This window comes from Haemaphysalis longicornis, unplaced genomic scaffold, assembly GCF_048455015.1.
Source record: "Haemaphysalis longicornis isolate Haplotype H1 unplaced genomic scaffold, Haemaphysalis longicornis Haplotype H1 scaffold_9, whole genome shotgun sequence".
In the NCBI taxonomy this organism is placed as follows: domain Eukaryota; kingdom Metazoa; phylum Arthropoda; class Arachnida; order Ixodida; family Ixodidae; genus Haemaphysalis; species Haemaphysalis longicornis.
Window position 1 is genome coordinate 57,503,314 of NW_027526460.1, and position 19,957 is coordinate 57,523,270.

Genomic DNA, 19,957 nt, shown 5'->3' on the forward strand with positions numbered 1-19,957 from the left:
TGCTATGCTTAATTTGATGATACAGCTTTTTAGCCGCGTGGAGTGGAGTGACCACTGGGAGTTCATTGCAACTTTCTCACAGACTACTGGAGGGATGTCGCACTGGATCGAAATGTTGTTTGATGCTACCCACTCTTCAAAGTTGTTGCTTTAGGCACAGTGCGTAGCTTATGGCCGTAATTAACTGATGCTTTGCAACGTGCTACAAAATGCTGGACTGTTGGAATGTCACAACCATACCTAAACCCAATGTGTTATATAAATGTTTGTATATGAATAATTATGAAACCACGAGCCATTCCACCCGGTGAAGATGGATAACCAGCGGAGCCATGGTGACAGAATTTCGAACAAAGGTACGAACTCGGCAATGATAGATTTTCTTTTTTCTTTTTCCCCCTGCAACTGGAGTTGTGATTTTTGAGCAACCATGGCCTTAACTGTAGCATGCAGACCTTACTGCTGCAAAAATCAGCGGCGATGACAATGCCAATGGTTAGGCACTGTTGTTGCGTGCTCAGCTGGCAGAGTTAAAGTTTCTGCCTCTGCGGGCGCTCCCTTATATGCAGGCAAGCATGCAAACAAACAAACGAACAAACAAACACAACATGCATATGCGCATATATACGACACACTTAGGTAAGCTTTATGTACATTCACCATACGTACACGGAGGCCGCAGCACGTATACCAAGGCTTGATAATATATTTTGAAAGTTTGAGCAATGCCCACATGGCTGCTGCTGATTGAAATTAGTTAACTGTAATTAATTGATTTAAACTATTCGTTGTGATCATTTGGCCATTTTATAAAAGCCTTTGCCATTCAGTGGCGTAAATGCAAAAAAATCACAAGGGGGGGACACAAATCTTGCCATCTTTTTTATAAATATAGGTTTTATTTACAGTTATATAAAAATTGCTATTATGCTTTGAAATAAAATAAAAAAGCATGGGTTCACACCTCACGTAATTGCACTGTGCTATTGCGAGAGTTAAAAAAGGATAAATAAGAAACGTTCCACGCAATATGAGTAATGATGTTTTCTAGCTTTCGACATTTTTGGGACGTCCAAAAACGGGAATGCGGTTCTTCCGATTTTAGAGTTGGTTTTACAGAGAGTGTGCAATAGAGTCAAAACTCTAACGAAACTTGATCTTACGAATTTTCCGGTCCAACGAACAAATTCGGATTCCCCTGCAGGTGCCTTATGGTTCAATTTTTTAAACTCAAACTAACGAAATAGATTAAGTGCCATTCCCGATTTAATGAAGTATTTCGAGAAGCAGACGAACCCTCAACACGAGCAAGAAGAAGAAATCCTACCCAATCCGGGAATAGCTTTGTCGGCGTAACGAGGGGGCAGTAGATCTGAGCTTCCACGACCACGTGGGTGCCGACGCAGACATGAAGGAGGTTTGAACGATGAAGATATCGTACAGTCACGGATCAGTTTGAAGATGATCACGGGAGCATCGAGTGACGGGCCTTTGAAGCTGCATAGCGCCTTATTCTCAACTTTGGAGATTACAATAGCACTGCCTTCTTCCACTCGTCTCTTGCAAGATACAACCATGATACTACCGATAACATGGCACTGCTGCTTGTTTCTTCGCCACTTAAAGGAGCACTGACACGAAAATTTTATGTTACACTTTTATTGCTTTTATCGATGCTTAATAGTCTGGCGAACCTGAAACAGCACTTCAAATACTTCAGCGCGCGATAGTTAATTACATTGAACGGGCTGAAAATCGTTTGTTTCAAATTCCCGCGCTTTCATCCCGAACGGCGCAAATGACAGCCTCCCGGTTTGACCTCACCGCTTTGTGCGGACGTCACCGGCGCCCGCTTGAGAGGGTGTTGCGCCCACTCGCCGCTCGTGGGGCCGCGCGCGTGAAGTGACGTCACGAGTTTTTGACGAGCGCTGTCGCGTCACTTCTTTTTCATCTCCTGGAGTGATGTCACGCTGATGTCCATTTGCTGAGTGCCGCTCCGCGCGCTGCTCCGTCGGCGCGATAAATGCGATCCAATTGGACTATGTTCTTCGCGTCGCAGGGCGCTCATATTTCAGCCAGGGTATTCTGTTGAGTGAAGGAAGCGAACTGTGCAATAATATTAACGCCGAAAATTGGTGTCAGTGCTCCTTTAAGTGAACCCGACTGTGCGGTTAGTTTCCGGCGCGCAAGAGGTGTCAGAGGATGCGGGCGACCCAGAAACTGCTGAAGCGCCTGTGCCCACTCCAGGCCAGGTTATGCTTTGCTGGGGCTTACGAAGAAACCAAGGACGCACTCAACACGCTATTGTATGCTACGAGAGTGCTGCCCGCTGAATGCGAACGAAGTGCGCACAGGCGAAAACAAAAACAACAGGCTTTTTCGCCAGGAAATACACTATTTTCCTTAAGAGTGCCTAACAATTTGTTATTATTTCCACTGCGGGCAGCTGTACTGCATTGCTAATTTATCGGCAGGTGAGCACCGTGCCCGCCACAATTACAATGTCATGGTAGCTGATGGGATGCGCCTCCCTTTAGACGTCGAATTTATGGAATCAACTGCTTGCAGAATGACAGTCCCAATTTTACGAATTTCTCGATTTAGCGAAATAATTCACGGTTCCAGGGGATTGCTCTAGATCGGGTTTCAACTGTACTTAACTGCAATTCAAATCAAATATGATTTACGAAAGATAAACCTCAAGCTGGGCACACCTGCAAGGGGTGTCCCCCCCCTAGCCTGAACACAAGGGGGTCAGGACCCCTCCTGATTTCTCCATGATTTACGCCACTGTTGTAAGCTACCCCATAAGTATGTGCACGACCATATGGGGTGTGGTGAAATTGGTCCTCATGTCAAGTTGTCATTATTAGTTGAAAGTGTTGGGCAATTAAAAATGATTAATAATATTAGTTATTGGTTAATTAATATTATGTACCTAATTATTTATTTGACCAATCTGTGGGCAATCGTCTAAAGTGTACCTTGCAGCTCACGCTGTAATGAATAGTACCAGTAGATTACCTTCAGTCAATAATTCCAGTAAATAAACTAATTTTAATCAAAAAAATTACGCCCACCTCCCCTCGCGGGAACCCTGGTGTGATGCGACGCTGAGGGGGGTTCAAGCGCAAGCGGAGAGCAACCGTCGACCGAAAGGCCGCCGAGAGCGGCACACAGCGCGCCCGAAGGAGAGGAGACCGCGGAGAGAGAGAGAGAGTACTGCACATCCGCACGTCGACCCGCTCTTGGCGTTCTCGTGCAGACGAAGATTAAAATGGATTTGAAATATGTTATACTGAACGGTTACTGTTGAAACTTGCTGGAAGATGTCTCCTGATAAGAAGGAAGAATTTTACATACCGTAGTTAGCTTTGAAATTTTGTGTCACTGCTCCTTTAAATCTATAATCTCTTTATTTGAAACAGATCACTAGTTGTGGCGGCAAAGAATTGTAGGAAAACAAATAAACCCAGAGTTTTATCAATCATGATGCTAATGTGAAGGCATGTCGGATTTATATTTACCGCGGGATCATTCCCAAGGTAGGCACTGACAGGCGCGATCGTGACCTTGGAACCGGAACGCACGCTTTGTGGGCAACAAATTGAAATTCACGATGCTAATTCAGGGTTTTTAAAAGATATCAAACAAAGCTGGGAAAGTACACCGCTGTAGTTATTTATTCTGTTTATATAACTTTCAAACGAGATCTGGAGGCACGGAGTTGTTGACTGAGCAAAGAAAGTAGCGAATGAACAAAAAACGCCTGCTTCATCGGTCAATTCCCTGCGATGAATGTGACACCAGCAACACCAGTTCCGTCGTCTCTGTGAGGACACCAACCACACCTCGAAAACACAGCGCGGTTGCTCGCCCGAAGGGCGTGTTTTCTACAACATTTCGTCAATTTCGTTGAGTTTCTTTAGCGGCGCGGAAGGCACAAACGGCGCACGAAGTCGCCCGAAGGCCACGTGACTCCACCTCCCGGTCGTGCGCGCCTGGTGGCGGAGCCGCGCGTGCCGGTTTCAGCGTGAGGAGGGTGCCGGCTTCGTAGGCTTGCTTCGCGTCGCACCCTTTGTCCCGGCGGCGGTTCAACGCTCCATGAACGACAGGATGAACATGGCGCCGGTGCAGTCGGCGATGGGCGATCGTTGGGGCGCCGAGTCCAGGGGCCTGCCCGCCCGGGACAGTCCACAGCCGCAGCAGCAACAGCAGCAGCAGAAAGGCCGTTGGGAGCGGCCACGCGGACCCATGGCCCAGTCGGTGGACCCGGTGCTGGAGCAGCTCTCGTACTTGCGCGGTCCGACCACGGGCCTCGAGACGCGCACCGTGGAGCCCAAGAAGTTCACCGGCCGCTGCCGCCTCTTCGTGGGCAACCTGCCCAACAACTTCACCGAGGAACAGTTCCGGAAGCTCTTCGAGAACTACGGCGAGGTGGCCGAGATCTTCCTCAACACGGCCAAGGGCTTCGGCTTCGTCAAGCTGGTATGTTTGAAAATGGCGACCGCCGGCGTGCCTGGATACGGCGCGGGCTCGAAATGACTGTGATAAGGGTGCGTGCTAAGCCGATCTTTGTGCGGGCTGCTCCTGCTGGACCTGACCTAGCGTCGGGGGAGCGTGTGCGACGCGGACTCCCAGTGAGGCGGCGAGTCCGCCGGCGTGACCGAAGGGTGTCGTGCGGCCAAGCTGACCGCTGTGACGCGAAACTGACAGGCGCCTTAGTTGCTGCAGCTGGTATCGGTTTTAAGATCCACCAGTGCGTGGGCAGAAAGGCCCGAGCAGGTGCTTCGAAGTGCGTTTGTAGTGACTTTTTTTCTTTTTTTTTTCGGCGCTGTGGACGGGGAAGAACGGTCACAAGGTAGTTGCCTGAAGAAGACCTAGTTCGGGCAGTGCAGCACCCGCCTTCTGATTATGGAGTGCGGCGCCACCACTTTTTACCACGATTGAGCCTGTTTTCTTCTCATTGTGCCCAGCTCCGGATAGCCGGTTCCGGAAGGCTTCGTCCGGCAAGCGGGGACGAGATCACGGTCTTTTCTGCACCATAAAAAAAAATAATGGGGTGGGGGGAGAAGTGCAGACGCAGACAGAAGTTCCGTTCGATTCAGCCTGCACCTCTTGAACCAGTTCACGGCAGTTCAGTGCTGGTTCCGCCATCCTGCGTGAACATTGAGTACAATGGCACAGGTCCCTACTGGTATCGTCTGAACCGCTGCACTGCGTGAACAGCGGAACCAGACGTTCTCTCTTTTCGTCTGCTTCTGCGCCTTCTTTGCGAGTAGTGCAGGCAAAGCTGTGAACTCGTCTGCAGGGACGGTGAATCGAACGGTGCAGTTCTAAAACTGCACTACCTAAACAAGTGGTGGAGTGTTGCACCGTCTGGAATGGTTCACGTGGTGCAGGTGAATCGAACAACGGACCCATAAAGTGTAAAACCAGTTCTGCATGCTTATGCTACTGGCACTGCTTCGGGTAGCGCAAACTAAATCGTTAAGGACCGAAGAATACAGTAGCTTCGCAATTCGCTTCACTATTCAGAGGCAAATTTGTGGGCGCACGTTTTCATTTTTGTCCACCATGCAAGCGCAGCTGTAATGGTACCTAGTAATTGTATATGATGCCATGTGGTTGAGGTAGAAGTGCATTATTTTATGTCGATACCGTGCTTTTTTGTGTGTAGTGCGTCTCAGTAGTAAGGTGGCCTTATTCTTACATTAGTGAAATGCTTAGCTTCCTTGCTGCACAGCTCACGTTGAGCAGAATTGAAGTGTTTTGAACCTCATGAGATATGTTGAAAAGCTTTCAAGTTAAGTTTAAAATGATTTCTGATGGGGGCAAAGACACCATTGTGTTAAGATTTCGGCACCCGTTAAAAGAACCCTGAGTAGTCCGAAGTTCATCCAGGGCCCTCCACCATGGTGCTCTTCATCGCCTAGGTGTTGCTTCGACACGTTAAACCCCCGAAATTGAGTTCAAAATGATTGGGAACTCCACCCGGGGCCCAGCACCCTGCGTTAACATATTGCAACTGACTCGTGCGTAGGACACCCGTCAGAATGCGGAAGCGGCCAAGGCGGCGCTGGACTTCATGCCGATGCAGCAGAAGCCACTGCGTGTGCGCTTTGCCACCCACGGTGCCGCCCTCAAGGTGAAGAACTTCAGCCAGTGGGTGACCAACGAGCTGCTCGAGCTGGCCTTCTCCGTCTTCGGGGAGGTGGAGCGGGCCGTGGTCATCGTGGATGACCGCGGCCGTTCGGTGGGCGAGGGCATCGTCGAGTTCTCGCGCAAGCAGGCCGCCCAGCAGGCCCTCAAGCGCTGCTCCGAAGAATGCTTCATCTTGACAAGGTGAGCTTTCGGGATGAGAGAAGGGAGGGCTATTCCAGATGACGCAGTGTGTGTGCTTGGCGTGAGACTGTTGTATGTTGGCCAGTGTTAGGCATGCGAGGTTTAGTTTCATGTAGCCTTTGATACTACCTGAGTCCTTCAATGCTTCTCTGGTCATGAAACTACCGGCCAAGTTTCGTACGGGGACAAAGGCTACCTTGAGTGGTGCCACCGCAGATCGGAGGACATCGGGCGGCTGCCGCTGCTCTGTAGCCAGACCGGCAGGCAGGAACGCAGTAGCAGCATGCCCGTTCACACCAAATTTTTTCGCCTTTCACAAATTGATAAGTCCATTTGAGCGGCCCACGTAAAGCGAAAGCGCACTGCTGATAAGGCAGCGAGCGTCTGTTTTATCTTACTCCGTGGTCCATTCCCTGCCAAACGTGCTCTGACCACACCCCCGGCTGCCCTCCGATCAACACCAGCGCTACGGCACGGCAGCGCACGAAGCTCTCCCATAGTGTGACGGCGAAGTTTCATGACCACAAAGGCATTGAAGGACACTGATACTACAGTCAGACCCTGCAATAACGAAACCACTAGGGAAAGCGAAAAAATTCACCGTTGTGAGAATTTCGTTGCCAAACACAAAGACAGAAGAATTGCCTGCAAACTAAAAATTTGTTTCTGAAAGTCGGTTGTATTACTTTGCGTACCTTACGTTGAAGCAACTTCACAGCTCAGCTCAAGAAGTGGTTCATTGCTAGTCGTCGGCACGTCTAAGAACGGCTGAATCGTGTCAAATGCATCGAATCATCTCGCGGATATGCTTCTCTGCATGTTTCTTTTTTTTTTCCCTTGGTGCTCATCACTGACTTGGGCTATGGTGGCTGCCTTGTCTTGTAGCGTTAAAAACTTCCGCTTTTGTGCTGGCACAGGCAAGTCATCGAGAGCAAATGTGCCAACCACCACCACATGCAATGAACGCATGTGCGCTGTTCAGTGGTTGCTGGCTAGCGTAGCCGAAGCTGTGCTGTGAGTCACCATGTGTTGCCCTCTGGTGGCGTCGCTGTGAGGCTGCCAAAACTGCTGCTTGCTGCAGGGTCTTTTTGTAAACATGTATGGTGGCGGTCATGCAAGCGCGCTGGGGCATAAGTTTATGCAGAACAAGAAATATATTTAAGCACTTTATGGACCCTGTTAGCCTTGAATGGTTAGGTAAAATGCGAACTGGACTTGCAGCGAAGTTCATTAACATGGGATCGCTTTCCAAAAACATTTTGTTGCTGTGAGATATGAAATACATGGGCTGGTATGGACGTTCACCAGGGATGAAGAAAAAATATTTCGTTACCGCAGGAATCGGGTACTCATGGGGCTTTGTTCTCACAGGGTTTGACTGTAGTGCTACGTGGATGCAGGACCCGGGCCAGTAGCGATGGGATGAATTCAACAGCCGTCGACCATCTAATACAACCACTGTGGTTTTCACCAGTCTGTGGCTTTCTCATTAGAGACATGTACCAACAGCTGCGCCATTGAGCGCCAAACTTGCTTACCTGTGCCACACCGCCCCTATTGTGCCAAAAATAATTTACCAGCGCTGTCTTGTGCCACAGAGCCCGAATTGAGTAGCCAGATACGACTGCCATGCCTGAAAACGTGGCTGAAATATCGTGTTTTCGGTTTCTGTGTGGTTATTGTTTCGGTTTTATCAAGGTCACGAGGGGCCATGGAAGCTGGCTTTTGCTTAGCCGTGAGGCCGCAGGCACTATGCGCCTTCCCTACCTTCGATTCGGATTTATTGGTGTCGCATTTACACGGTTTTGTTTGCCGGTGCCGGCCGCTGCACCACAATCATCGGAAAAATGACCAAAACGTGAGTGAAACATTTTAACAGCGGAGCTGCTAAAGCTTTTTGTTCCGCCATAGAACATTTCCAGAAGAAATACCAACATAAAAGACCGAGCGCACACTCAGTGCGTCCCATAAAAAGCACCCCGTGCCTGTCATGCTTGTGTGTAGGCTTGCGTCACACGAGGAGCCCGCCAAAAAATACCAAAAAAGTATCGAACGCGCGTGAGCGTGCGCCTGGTGAGGAGCGCCTGGCCTTGGCCAGCTAGACCTTTCAGAACACAATGCCCAGTGTTTGTGGTGTAATCTTTTACGTGCTCTTCTACTCGCCAGTTCACGTGTGTTCCCGCCTGAAGTGGGGAGCATAGAGGCCGAGTTCGCGCTACAGACGCCGAGTTCGCAAAGCCGGTTGCCAAGGGTTTTAGCGCCGGCTAACGCGGTCCACTTTGGGAGAGATGTGCGGACAAAACGATTTGGGCCTGCCAGTCATGGAGAACTTTCAGCAGCAAGTTTGGAAATCGAAAAGGTGCAACAGCTGGGTCTCTGATGAAGCGAGAGGAACCACCAGCTCTGCTGTCTCTCCTGCCCTGCACCACAAGTGCAAGCTGTGCCATTTTTGTGCGTCACATCGCAAACCGATAGAAAAACAGTGCACCTCAATTTAGTCGACCATTTCTGACGAGCGCAGGTGCATGTAATTGAACAAACAGGGTCTTGGACAGTTTGCCGTCGCTTGTTAATTTAGTTTGCCTTTGTTGCAGGGTAATTACTCGTTTTCCCCTGTGAACTTTGATGTTAGATTTGCTTATGTGGAGCATGGTCCAGCATTATTTAAACATCGTGATGGCCAAAGGCAAAGCTATGTTCTGCTTTGCACGCACTGAAACCGCTTTTTGATAAAAAAAAAAAATTCAAGCTAACGCCTTGTTTTACGACTGCTGCCGTGAGTTCGCTGAACACTGCCCTGTACCGCACATGAAGCGAGGTCTGTGATCTGATCCGACTCTGCGCGTGAGGTTTAACCTTTGAATGGTGATAACGTTCAACGGTGAAGGTAGATAACTCCGCATAATGTAAATTTCCAAATATAGCTCGTATTCACTGGCGAGGCACGCATGCAGGCAACTATGTGAGTGCGCCATTACTGGTTATGTCGGGCTCCGTGGGATGGCGGCACTTGTCCGTGCTACGCACATTATTTGTGTTGGACGTTCCAAACTCTACCCCACTGAACGCAAAGTAATGCCTCGAGTCCAATGTGAGTGCGATTAATAACATATCTGTTGAAATGGGGCAGACAATGCTCGCTGGCGATTTTTTTTTCTCTCCCCTTTGGCGTGCGGGCGCAGTGGCACAAGCCGCGCCACGTCTGTGGCCGTTTCCAGTGTTGTCAAGCAATAAATTGACAGCTAAACTTTCCAATGAATACCACATATAGTGCAAGAAGTGAGTTCCTGGTTTTGTTTGGTTTAATGAGTTCCTGGTTTAATATATTAAACTTGGCAGGAGGTGGCCCAGCAGCCTATACCTGCTCTCAGCGAAACCTTTCTGGCTGCTCCAAACGTGCTCCAAGAGGCCTTCTTGCCTGCTCCCAGGACGGCTCCCAAACCCTTGTGCCCTGTTCCTCCACCGTCTTTGCTCTTAGTTACATTGCCCCTCAGCTGATGGTGACCATCGTAGTTGAGGTTACATGAAGTGGTGAGCAACAAGGTTACGATTACGGGCAGGTTGACCACTTGTCCCAGAAGAGCAGTGCCTCCTGCCAAGGCTGCGACGAAACACTGAATACCTTTGAGCGCACTGGACACCACAGTCGTTTGTTCAGGGCAGTTTCTGTCTCAACTTGTCGGTAGGTCGTAGCTCTTATACCTGGGAGCAGCCTTTAGCGGCGGGGCCAGTGAACTCAAGTTCCTTTCCTCCACCCCAACGGCGACAGCACCCCTCGTCCCGTGGTTGTGGAGCCCCTGGAGCAGCGCGACGAGGACGACGGCCTGCCCGAGATGAACTTCCAGCCGAACAACAAGCAGTTCCAGAAGGAGCGCGAGGCGGGCCCCCGGCTGGCGGAGCCCGGCTCGTTCGAGTACGAGTTCGCCATGCGCTGGAAGAAGCTGTACGAGGACGAGCGGGCCCGGCGTGAGCAGCTCGACCAGGACGTGCTCTCGTGCCGCCGCTCGCTCGAGGACCAGATGGAGGCCCTGCTCTACGAGCACGAGGCCAACATGCTGCGCGAGAGTGAGTCTGCCTGCTGGCCCTGTCCACCTCCCTCTATCGAGTGCACCGCAGGGGAGGGCTCCAGATTATGTTGACCGCCTGGGAATCGCGAGCGTGTGCCAGAGTCTCAACACAAGGGCGTTTTTGCCTTTCACCTCCTTCTGAAAAGCGGCCACTGCAGCTGGGACCGAACACGCGTCCTTGGGCTCAGCAGTGCAGTGCCTTAGCCCCTAAGCCACTAACGCGGTGGATAGCTTCACTGTAACTTGTGATGCTTGCTGTTGAGCTCTCCTGCAAAAACTGAGTGGTGATCCTGTAATCAGTTTGAGTAGTTGTTTGATGTGGTAGGGCGGAAGTGGTATGTGCATGTATGCGGGACAGGTGAGCCAGAAACCTGCTTTCTTTTTCTTCTTTGAGGGTGGATGCACACTTGTAAAAACGTTGGAACAAGCACATGGAAAAGTGAGGAGACTGTATTACAAGCTGGACTTAACATGGACATTGCTTGTTGTGATGAAGTGCAGAAATGGAGTGCAAATAATTCTTTAGTCATCGTTTGTGAGATAATTTGGGGTGTGTTGAAGTTTTTTTTTTCGCTCAATCCCGACCAACTTGTACTCGCTCCTCTTTATTATTTGGTTTGCAGCAGTAACGGGGGTAGGCAGTATGTTTTTCGAGAGTACTAAAGCCTCAAAGATTTTTTTTTTTTTTTTTTTTTTCTGCAGTGTACTTGGTCAACACAGTAAGCTCAGCATGGGCTCGAAATTCTGGAAAGTAGTTAATCTATCCATCAAGTTGTTTTTCTGCATACTGGTAGCTCGAACCCGTTACTTAAATCCAGTTTTCCTTCCTTTTATGTAGCCACCTGTGCTTCGGGTTGGTGGGGGTGTGCAGGTTATTCCGTGGATTACAACGGTTGGAGCTGGCAGGCTGCTGCTCCCGAAGCACCGACTTCATGGAGGGATGATTACCGCTTTGACCAAAGTAGCCCACGAGTTGCATATTCAGAGGGGGAGGGCTTCCTCTGCAGAGCCTGCGATCTTCGTATTGAGTTCATATCGGTCTTTTTTGAGTGCCTTATCGGGAGAGTAGCAATTTTATTTAATTGAAACTGACTGCTGTGCTAATCGCCGGTGTAATTCAGTTGTTTCCTGGAGATCAGGTGTCTTGCCAAAATTTGGTAAAATGGCCACGCACTGGGCATGCCTTATAAAATGGTCGAATCATTCAAGCAACGGTAATTCGGAAATGAAGAGCCGAGCTAGTTGGTGTGTTTGCGTTTTTGAGCAGCACTAAAAGACGAGGACAATACAAGCACAAAAAAAATGCAAGGAAAGACAATGTGGGTCCTTGCTATCAGCTGAACTTTATTTACATAGGAAGGAGATTCTAACGTTTTCATGAAGCAAGTTGATAAAATCACTTAGAGCGCAAGTCACGTTATGCAGGTCTTTGACCCGTTGCTAATTTTATCCAAGTGCAGCAGGCGGGTAAACTCCTCTGCAGTGGACTGATATTTCTGAAAAAGCCTTGGTAAGCACTGGTGATCTTGGGGCCCTGTTGGCAAGAACGCAAAACCCTATCTTTCGCACAAGCCGTTGCGTCAGCAATGCCTAGAGCAAACCAAGGCATGATGAATTGCATATGTAAAGCTTCCTGGGAAAACTGACTTCCCCCCCTTTTTTTTTTCGGTGTTTTATTTTCTTTAATGCGGCTGCACTTCGGAGACCAACCTGTGCGATTTCGTGTATTTGTCAGTGTTCTCTGCAGTATTCCACTGACAAAATGCCTTTATACAGCCCATTTGCTAGCGAAAGAGAAGGGGGTTGTTGGGAAAAGATGTCGGCTGTTATCGACGAGTATGCACGCGCATGCATAAATGTATTGCAGCTGGGTAGACGTGAATACAAACGGGAAGAACCCAGAAAAGCTGTATTTGGCATCTTTAGCAGCTTTTATTGAGCACAAGTGGTCAATGAAGACCTGTGACTATTCTTTGCTAGTGTACACAACTAAATTTAGAGAACTGCAACATTCTTTTTGTGTGTGTGTGTGCCCACATTTTAGTTACCCTTGCTGATCCGTTGTGCCACTGCATTAGCCTGATGCTGCATTTCATTTATCAAATAGCAGGGGAGCAGCTGCCCTGCTCGTCACCCCCCCTAGCCTTATTTCCACATTACCTGTACACTTCACCACTCCGGCTACCACTTGATAGGAGGTGCGGAAAGAAAGAACTGGAGGACGGCCCGCTTCTTCCTCTTTTCTTCTCCTCACTCCCCTCTCCCATGTGCAGTCTCTCTGCCCAGCCATCTCGGCAGACACGCACCCCATCACGCCTGTGATGCTGCTTGCAGCTGCCGTAAAATAAGCAGTGTGCCTGTTTACTTTTACGATGAGGTCGTAAAATGGAGGGTCTGTTGTACTCGTGTTCACGCTAAACGGCATGCACACTTGCTGGAGATGCTTATAATGAATCTCCTTTTAAGTAATAGCTTGGCAAGGGTGGCACTTGAATTGCTGCATTGCATTGCTGTAATGTTGCACGTATTTTCTTTTTTGTGTTTTTCCTTGAACAGTCGCTGTTGCCTTCATTTTTTTAATGGAGTTGTGTGGCATGTCTAGATGACTGCCAGGCATTGGCGAGTCAACTGTGAATTGGTAGCGATCGAAGTGCAAGTGAGCAACAGTGCCGGTCTTTGTTCCGGAGACTAATGAGCGATACGGGGGTTGTGCCTCCTTTTGTGCAGAGCTCCGGAGGATGGAGGAACAGAGCACACTGATGGCCAGAGAGCGAGAAATGAGGTGGGTGCTCTGTGCGTGCCGTTTTCTGGCCCCTGTGTTGCGAGGCGCATCTGGTCTTGTGCTTCGTGAGTGAGTGGAATGACGGGGTGCAATACCACCTTTGGGCAGGGGGTGGCTTAGCAAAGTGGTGCTTGTACTTTGACCCCAAGGGAGAGGGGACGGCACTTTCTGGAGCTCACGCTACTGGCCTTCAGCAACTTGCATGCAGGCAGAGTTTGAGGCTGTGGTGCTAAATGTACACAACTCCTGCTGGGCGTTGTTTCAAATAACATCCCGTGCAGTGAGCTGGCTCAAACAGGAATGGTAAACGTGAACCTAGCATCTGTGTTTGCGAAACGCAGCTAGCAGACTTTTTGTTGTGGAAGTTTCCACTATTAGACTGCTGGGTTGCTGTGCGCAGCAAAGGCTGACCAATTGCCATTGCTGTCGCACCACGAGGAGCTTATCTCCAATCTCTTATCTCCAATCTCCAACATCTATTTGTCAATTAGCAGGCACTGATATGAGTTTGTTTCTTGTGGGGGCAATGGGCCTGATGTTGCCACCGCCGCTGCCCGTCCTGTGCTGTGCAGGAGAGAGGAAGAGCGGCGGCGTGAGGAGGAGCGGCGCCGCCGTGAGGAGGCCCTGTTCCAGCAGCAGCGGCAGGAAGAGGAGATGCGCTCGCGGCGGCGGGAAGAGGAGTTCCGCAGCGCCGGGGTGCCCCCGCCGCCCCCGCCTCCGGGCCTGCTCGCCATGGGTGGGTGGCGCTACCACTGGGAGTGGCCCCCCGAGCAAGGAGGGCCGGGGAAGAAGAAGGAAGGGGCAGGGGAGGCCGTCGCCTGAGGGGAAGGGTGGGGGCACACGCAACCGTTGTGTATTAAAAGGTTCTTGTTCCACTTTGGGGACACAGGTTTTATGGATGAGACGGTTTGGCTGTGCCAACCACAGATGCATTCTTGCATGTCCAGGGTGTGAGAACGGGTTCCTTGTGGTTAGCCCTCCTGGTGCTTCCACTATGAGTAATTGCTTGGTGCATGCCCCAGCAGGGTCTGTAGCTGCACACACTGCAGCAAGATACATTTATAAAGGGTCGGCTAATACCCCATTGAGGGTATGTGTGGTCCTGTGTGTGTGTTACGCTTCTAAGGTTTAGCAGCAGAACTGTCGGGTATGTGCTGGAATGCCGGCAGCTTTGGCCTAACATTTGAGGTCTTACAATGTCAACTGGTACCTGCAGCTTGAAGTACATCAAATACAATGACTACTTTTCCCAGTGGTACTGGTCGATTTTTTTCTACGTGTCATTGTTTTGCAATTCAACTATTTAGCCCATTCCCAAACCTTGGCCAATGTCCCTCAAAGGGTACGCTTCATTACCCTAAAGGAGAAGAGATTAAATCCTGATTAGGTACAAATCTTCTTGGCCAATCCCCCTTGTGGGTATGTGCCATGTTCTGAGGCAACCAACCAAATGTGATGTTAGGCCTAACATCCCATGTTTAGGCTTAGCGACCATGTTTAGGCTTAGCGAACTTGAGCTTCACAACATGCAGAGTAACATGTTCTTTGTACATCAAGCTGTGGATTCTGGTTGGTGACATTAACCTCAAAGGATGATGTTGGGGCTAACATTCCTCTGCTGTGCATGAACTTTTGCATGAGTAAGTTAAAAACTGTAAAATATTGAAAGCTTCAGACAACACTGATTTCAAGGGCCACTTGCTTTAACATGAAATTGCCCAGTGGTCATAAAGGATGCATGCTAAATTTTGTGGCTGAAGGAAGATTGGCCAGTGGTCATGAAATGCATGCTAAATTTCATGGCTGAAGGGGGATTGGCCGATAGTTTCATCACATGCAGTTTGAGGCCTGTGAGTAGCAGCGGGCGTGATGATATTCACACCACCGTACGCTCTTAGAGCTGTGCTGCTTCGACCTAGCCCTGCATATCTTGGCTGGAACAGGATAGGATTGGCTTTTTTTTTTCCCCTCATATTCAGAACGTCTCGTGGTGCTGTGAGAATGGTTTGACAAGTGCGTGCCCGTGCGTCCCTTTTTCTCTCTCTCTCCCTCCCCATTCTCTGCACAGCTGCATATGAAACTGGTGGATATCGTGATGGAGCACCGCCAGGAGCAGCGGCAGCTGCGGTATGTATCACCGCCTCGCATTCTCGCTCCCCCCACTTTCCCTTGGCATGCTGACATGCTGACTTTCCATGCTAGATGCGCATGCAGTGCCACAACCTAGCAGTCTTCTCCTTTTCCTTTTCTTTTTGCAAACCATTGCCCACTTGCCTTGCAGTACTCATTTTGCAATCCTCAGTTGCGCCTGCAGTTTAGGTTGAACATTGGTTGACGATGTTGTGCAGGAACTGTCTGTCTAGGATAATGGGGACTGGCTCTTTCTGTTGACATGTGTCGCCCTTTACGTTAAGAACTTTAACCTGTTAAAACTTGCTAGCATATCAAACAAATTCAGGAGTTATTTTAGGTTTTTTTTTTCTGTTAAGGGGGCACACTGGTATTACATCAAAAAAAGTTTACTTTTACAGTTATGATGATGAAAATTGGGGGCTAGTTTTTCATTCTGATTGTAGATATAAAATTTGGTTTTGTGTAAAACGACTATACGCAAATTTGTTCGGATTTTTATATTGGATTTTTCGGACAGCCTTTGTACAGAAACTGCTGGAGGGATGCAGCTGAACAAGGTACCAGATAACTGTGCACAAATCAAGGAGTGCAATAAGACTAACATCATCATTTCTGTCTGGTCTGTAGCAGAAGTTACGATTGTTGAAGTTTGGGATTAAAAGGTGGAAACCAAAAAAAACGGTTTTGCCTTCGAGGCCCGAACTTCAAACTGTCGTAACTTCTGCTACAGACCAGGTAGAATGGTGATGTTAGTCTTATTGCACTCCTTGATTTGTGTGCAGTTCACTGGTACCTTGTTCAGCTGCATCCCTCCAGCAGTTTTTGTACAAAGGCTGTTCAAAAAATCCAATATAAAAATCCTAACAAATTTGCATATAGTCGTTTTACACACAAACAAATTTTATATACAAATGACCCCCAATTTTTATTATAACTGTAAAAATGAAGTTTTTGATCAAAGACCCATGTGCTCCCTTAATATTTTTTAAAATTTACTTGACATCGTTGCATTGAGGATAAGTGTGAATGTACTGCCAGCTGCGGCAGGACACTGTTAGTGCGTAAAGCAGAAGTGTCGAAACAATGGGGTGCCTGATTCGCAATGCGCAAGTGTGGAAGGCTGCAAGAGAAAAGGGGGTAGGGAGCCAACCAACAAAAGCACAGTGACAAGTTTTCAGTGATGAGATGTTGATGCCGTTGCATGTAATGTAATGTGGCAGATAAGGCATTTACTTGATGAAAATACTATTCTGTCGTCCAGCGTGTTGAGTAGGGATTCTAGGCATGTAAGGCACTTTTGGCTAACACTCGTGCAGTTATAGGAATAATTTCAATAGAGTAACCGATTTACGGCAATCACAAAAGTTCCGTGCTATTCGGGCTTTAGGAAAGAGCATTAGAGAATGGTGACTGGTATGCAGGATACATTAATTGTTTTTTGGTGCCCTGTTTTATTTGGATGTCGAAGTAGTTGCCACATGTTCAGTTCTTGCAAGTGCCGGAAGTTTCATGTTGGTGCCAGGCTTGTGCTAAAACCAGCTTTACACTTTTACAGAGTTATGTGGAGGTGGAAGGGTCTAACTACGCTGGGTATCTTGACGCTTGGTATAAGGCACTAACGACGACTGCAACATGACCAGGCGCGCGCACGCTGCTTGACTCGCGCATCCGTCTCACCCCACACATCGTGCCAGTAACCAAATAAAACCTCTTTGACCACTTGGTTCTCTCATTTCAAGTGTTGTCTGGTCCTTTTGAGAAGTTTCTGTTCAGCCCTGTCGTAGACCCGTTCTGCGACAGGCGCTCTCTTGACTGGAATGCTTCTGTTTTTTTTATTTCCTTCTAGAGAAAGAATAGGGCTTTCTGCCGCTGGCTTGCATGCAAATGCCCCTTTTATCGCTTTCTGGCACTGTAGGCCAACTATATGTATGCCAGTGCTTGTGTGCTTTTTTTCTCATTGATTTCCGAAAGCCTGAAGTTTCTATAACTGAAGTGCTTTGCTGTGTGCTGCCCGTGCTGTGTTTTTGTGTTGCACGTCCTTGTTTGACTTAGTTGCTTGAACTCGATGCCTTTGATCACGGCGACTCCTGGGAGTTCCTCAGTTGTAGTGACTTTTTTGTACTAACCACAGCTGAAATCGAGTAAAAGTGCCAGGATGTTGTGATGCAGACATCGCGAGGGATAAAATTTAATGGTGTGTGCGAAAGGGTCAGCTTTTTAAAGGTTCATTTATATCCACATAATTTGCCAACTGTTAGAAATGCTGCAGCTTCCTGCGTTGCGTTTGATTGACTGCAGTCTCAAACTAATTTACTTGTAAACAAAATGTTGCAAGAGGCATTTGCAGGAGCAAAAACAGTAAGTTGTCATGGAATAAGTATTAAAATTATTGCCATATTTCTTTCCCACTGAAGCTCTCAAGTTTTAAAATATAAAAAATGAACTGTGGAATGCATGCTTGTAATTTTATGCAGCGGTAACGTAATAGAATATAGTTTATAGTAGTATGCGGTGTGCAGTCGTAAAGGTAAATATTTGTGGCTTGTGGTATAGTGGCGAAATTCTTGCTTTCCGTGTGTACCTGCTTTTGTACCAAAACCAGCTCTGGTTCAAAGCATCAACATCAAAGGCATGTTGCAACTGTCAGGGGGGCTCCTCATAGCCACAGCCATACAGTTGCTGTATGCCCACACATAGACAAGGGTTGCAAACTGCTGCTGTCACGGCCATTGCAGAAACCATGCTCTTCGATCGAAGCTTTTGCAGCCTGTGTGAATGTATAATAAAGTAATGCGCCAGACTTCTCTTTCGAAGTCTGCTAGCACAAGAAATGTTTATGTAGCAGCCTCTTGGAAGTAGCTTTGTCAAAGCGTTGAATAGTGGCTTTCTGCGGGCAAGCGGACGAGCCATAGATGAGTGAACCTCCGTGCTGAGTTGAAATGTACTGCTGTGTCATTCAGTGACAGTGCTTAGAGGATGTGTCAAGCTGTTTTGCCACTTCTGGTGAAGCAACTGCATCTTGGCTGTGGCAATGCCTCTTGGGTCCTCTTGTGCCAGTCCTTCCGTGTAACAGAAACGTCATCTTGCTTTTTTCCCACTTCCCTTGGTTTTCCAGGTGTAATGTGCTTGGGGGAAAGAGTAAGCAGGATATTTTCTCCTAATGTTTCTAGGTTTGTGTGAAAAGATGCACTACGGGTCATGCCCAGCTTTAATGTTGTGTACGTTAGAGACGAATCATTTTAAAATACGCACATTGCAGTGGACCTTGGATATTTGCGGACTAAACAAATATGCATCTGTGGCCACCACAAACTCGAGGATTGGTAGGAAGAGTGCATGTGCGAGGCAGGGACATTCTTGGTGCAATTGTTGTTCTCGCTTAGTTCGGTTAGCCGCATGTAAGGAAATGCGGAAGGTGGGCTTTGGAAGCTGTGCAGCAACCCAAGCGCATGTGGTAGGATGCACAGCTTGGGTTTAATGCGGAAATTTGGCCGGAAGCAGAGCAAGTGCTGCACTGGCACGCCCATTGACGAGCCCGTTGTCTGTTTGGGGAGCAGCGCCAGTCCCGGTTCGACCAGGGCATGGGGGCACAAGGGAGCCCCGGACAGCAGGCACAGCCAGCCGCACTTGGAGCAGGCGTCATGAATGGAGCCCGCAACGCAGTGGCAGGCCTGCGGGACATGATGATGCGCCGCGACGCCCTCGACCGCGCTGACTACGACATGGAGGCCAAGAGAGCCCGCCGGTACTAGGCCGTCTCGTCTCGGCCCCTGCGGCCAGTCTTCCCGCCCCGACCGCCGCGCAATTACAGGCTCGCTGCAGATTCTCCGGTCCCGCGGATACATCAGCCGGAAATTCCTGCTTGTGCGGCTTGCGTGGCCGTCGAAGCCGAGTGGCGGAAAAATGCTGAACGCACACCCCTGAGGCACCCTGGGCACTTCATGATGAACGACCCACCATTTAATTGTTCCGCGTGATGACACTCATTGCATAGTGTTATGTCCCCATCGTAATAAAAACGGCTTGTCAGTACTTCGCCATGCTTCATTCCACTTTGTAATCTCAGATTGGTGACGAAATAAAAGATAGTGCTGGGTGTGTAGCAAAAGCTGTCAATGTGTGAATTCTTGTATCGTTTTTGTAAGCCTATTTGTATGGAAAAGGCTGAAGTTTGCTGATTATTCCAATTTCATACTCAAGGTAAGGAAACGTGCATGCATGCATGTTCAAGGTGCTCCCGTAACAATTGCAACTTTGGTGGGAGATTTTCAAATGTTAGAGCTTCCCGAACTAGGGAACCGCTCCCACTTCAGAAAGCTCAAATAAACGGTTCTCTCCCTCACATCTGGGATTGACAAATTCGAGAGAACTAGGGGCAAACATTAAGTTTTAAAGGTGACTCCACGTCGGGGTTTCGCGGTTTAGCAACAAGTGGGGAAGAACTACTGCGGTGCGAAATACGAGACAACCTGAACGAACAGGGTTATAATTTTTGCTTGATCCGACGGATTTAGTAAGCGTCGGTTGCACCATTGATGCAGGCAGCAAACAGTAAGGTAAAGGAAGCTGTGACGAAGCATTCCGAGCGGTTCGTTCAGCGGTGGCTGACCGCAATCGGCGCACGTTCAGG

At 48.7% G+C, this 19,957-nt stretch overlaps 1 protein-coding gene across 2 annotated transcripts; it reads left to right on the top strand.

The window, feature by feature from the left end:
• The first annotated feature begins 3,728 nt into the window (after window positions 1-3,728).
• Window positions 3,729-19,435, top strand: LOC144152911 (non-POU domain-containing octamer-binding protein-like). 2 transcript variants are annotated; one of them, XM_077684464.1, is made up of 7 exons: window positions 3,729-4,488; window positions 6,044-6,345; window positions 10,115-10,410; window positions 13,140-13,194; window positions 13,767-13,930; window positions 15,263-15,321; window positions 18,885-19,435. In XM_077684464.1, exons 1-7 carry the CDS (start codon window positions 4,105-4,107, stop codon window positions 19,077-19,079), a joined length of 1,455 nt encoding a protein of 484 aa, XP_077540590.1. In that variant the 5' UTR covers window positions 3,729-4,104; the 3' UTR covers window positions 19,080-19,435. The 2 variants fall into 2 exon arrangements, with proteins under 2 accessions (XP_077540590.1, XP_077540591.1); XM_077684465.1 differs by lacking the exon at window positions 18,885-19,435 and adding an exon at window positions 16,883-17,059.
• The last annotated feature ends 522 nt before the right edge of the window (window positions 19,436-19,957 follow it).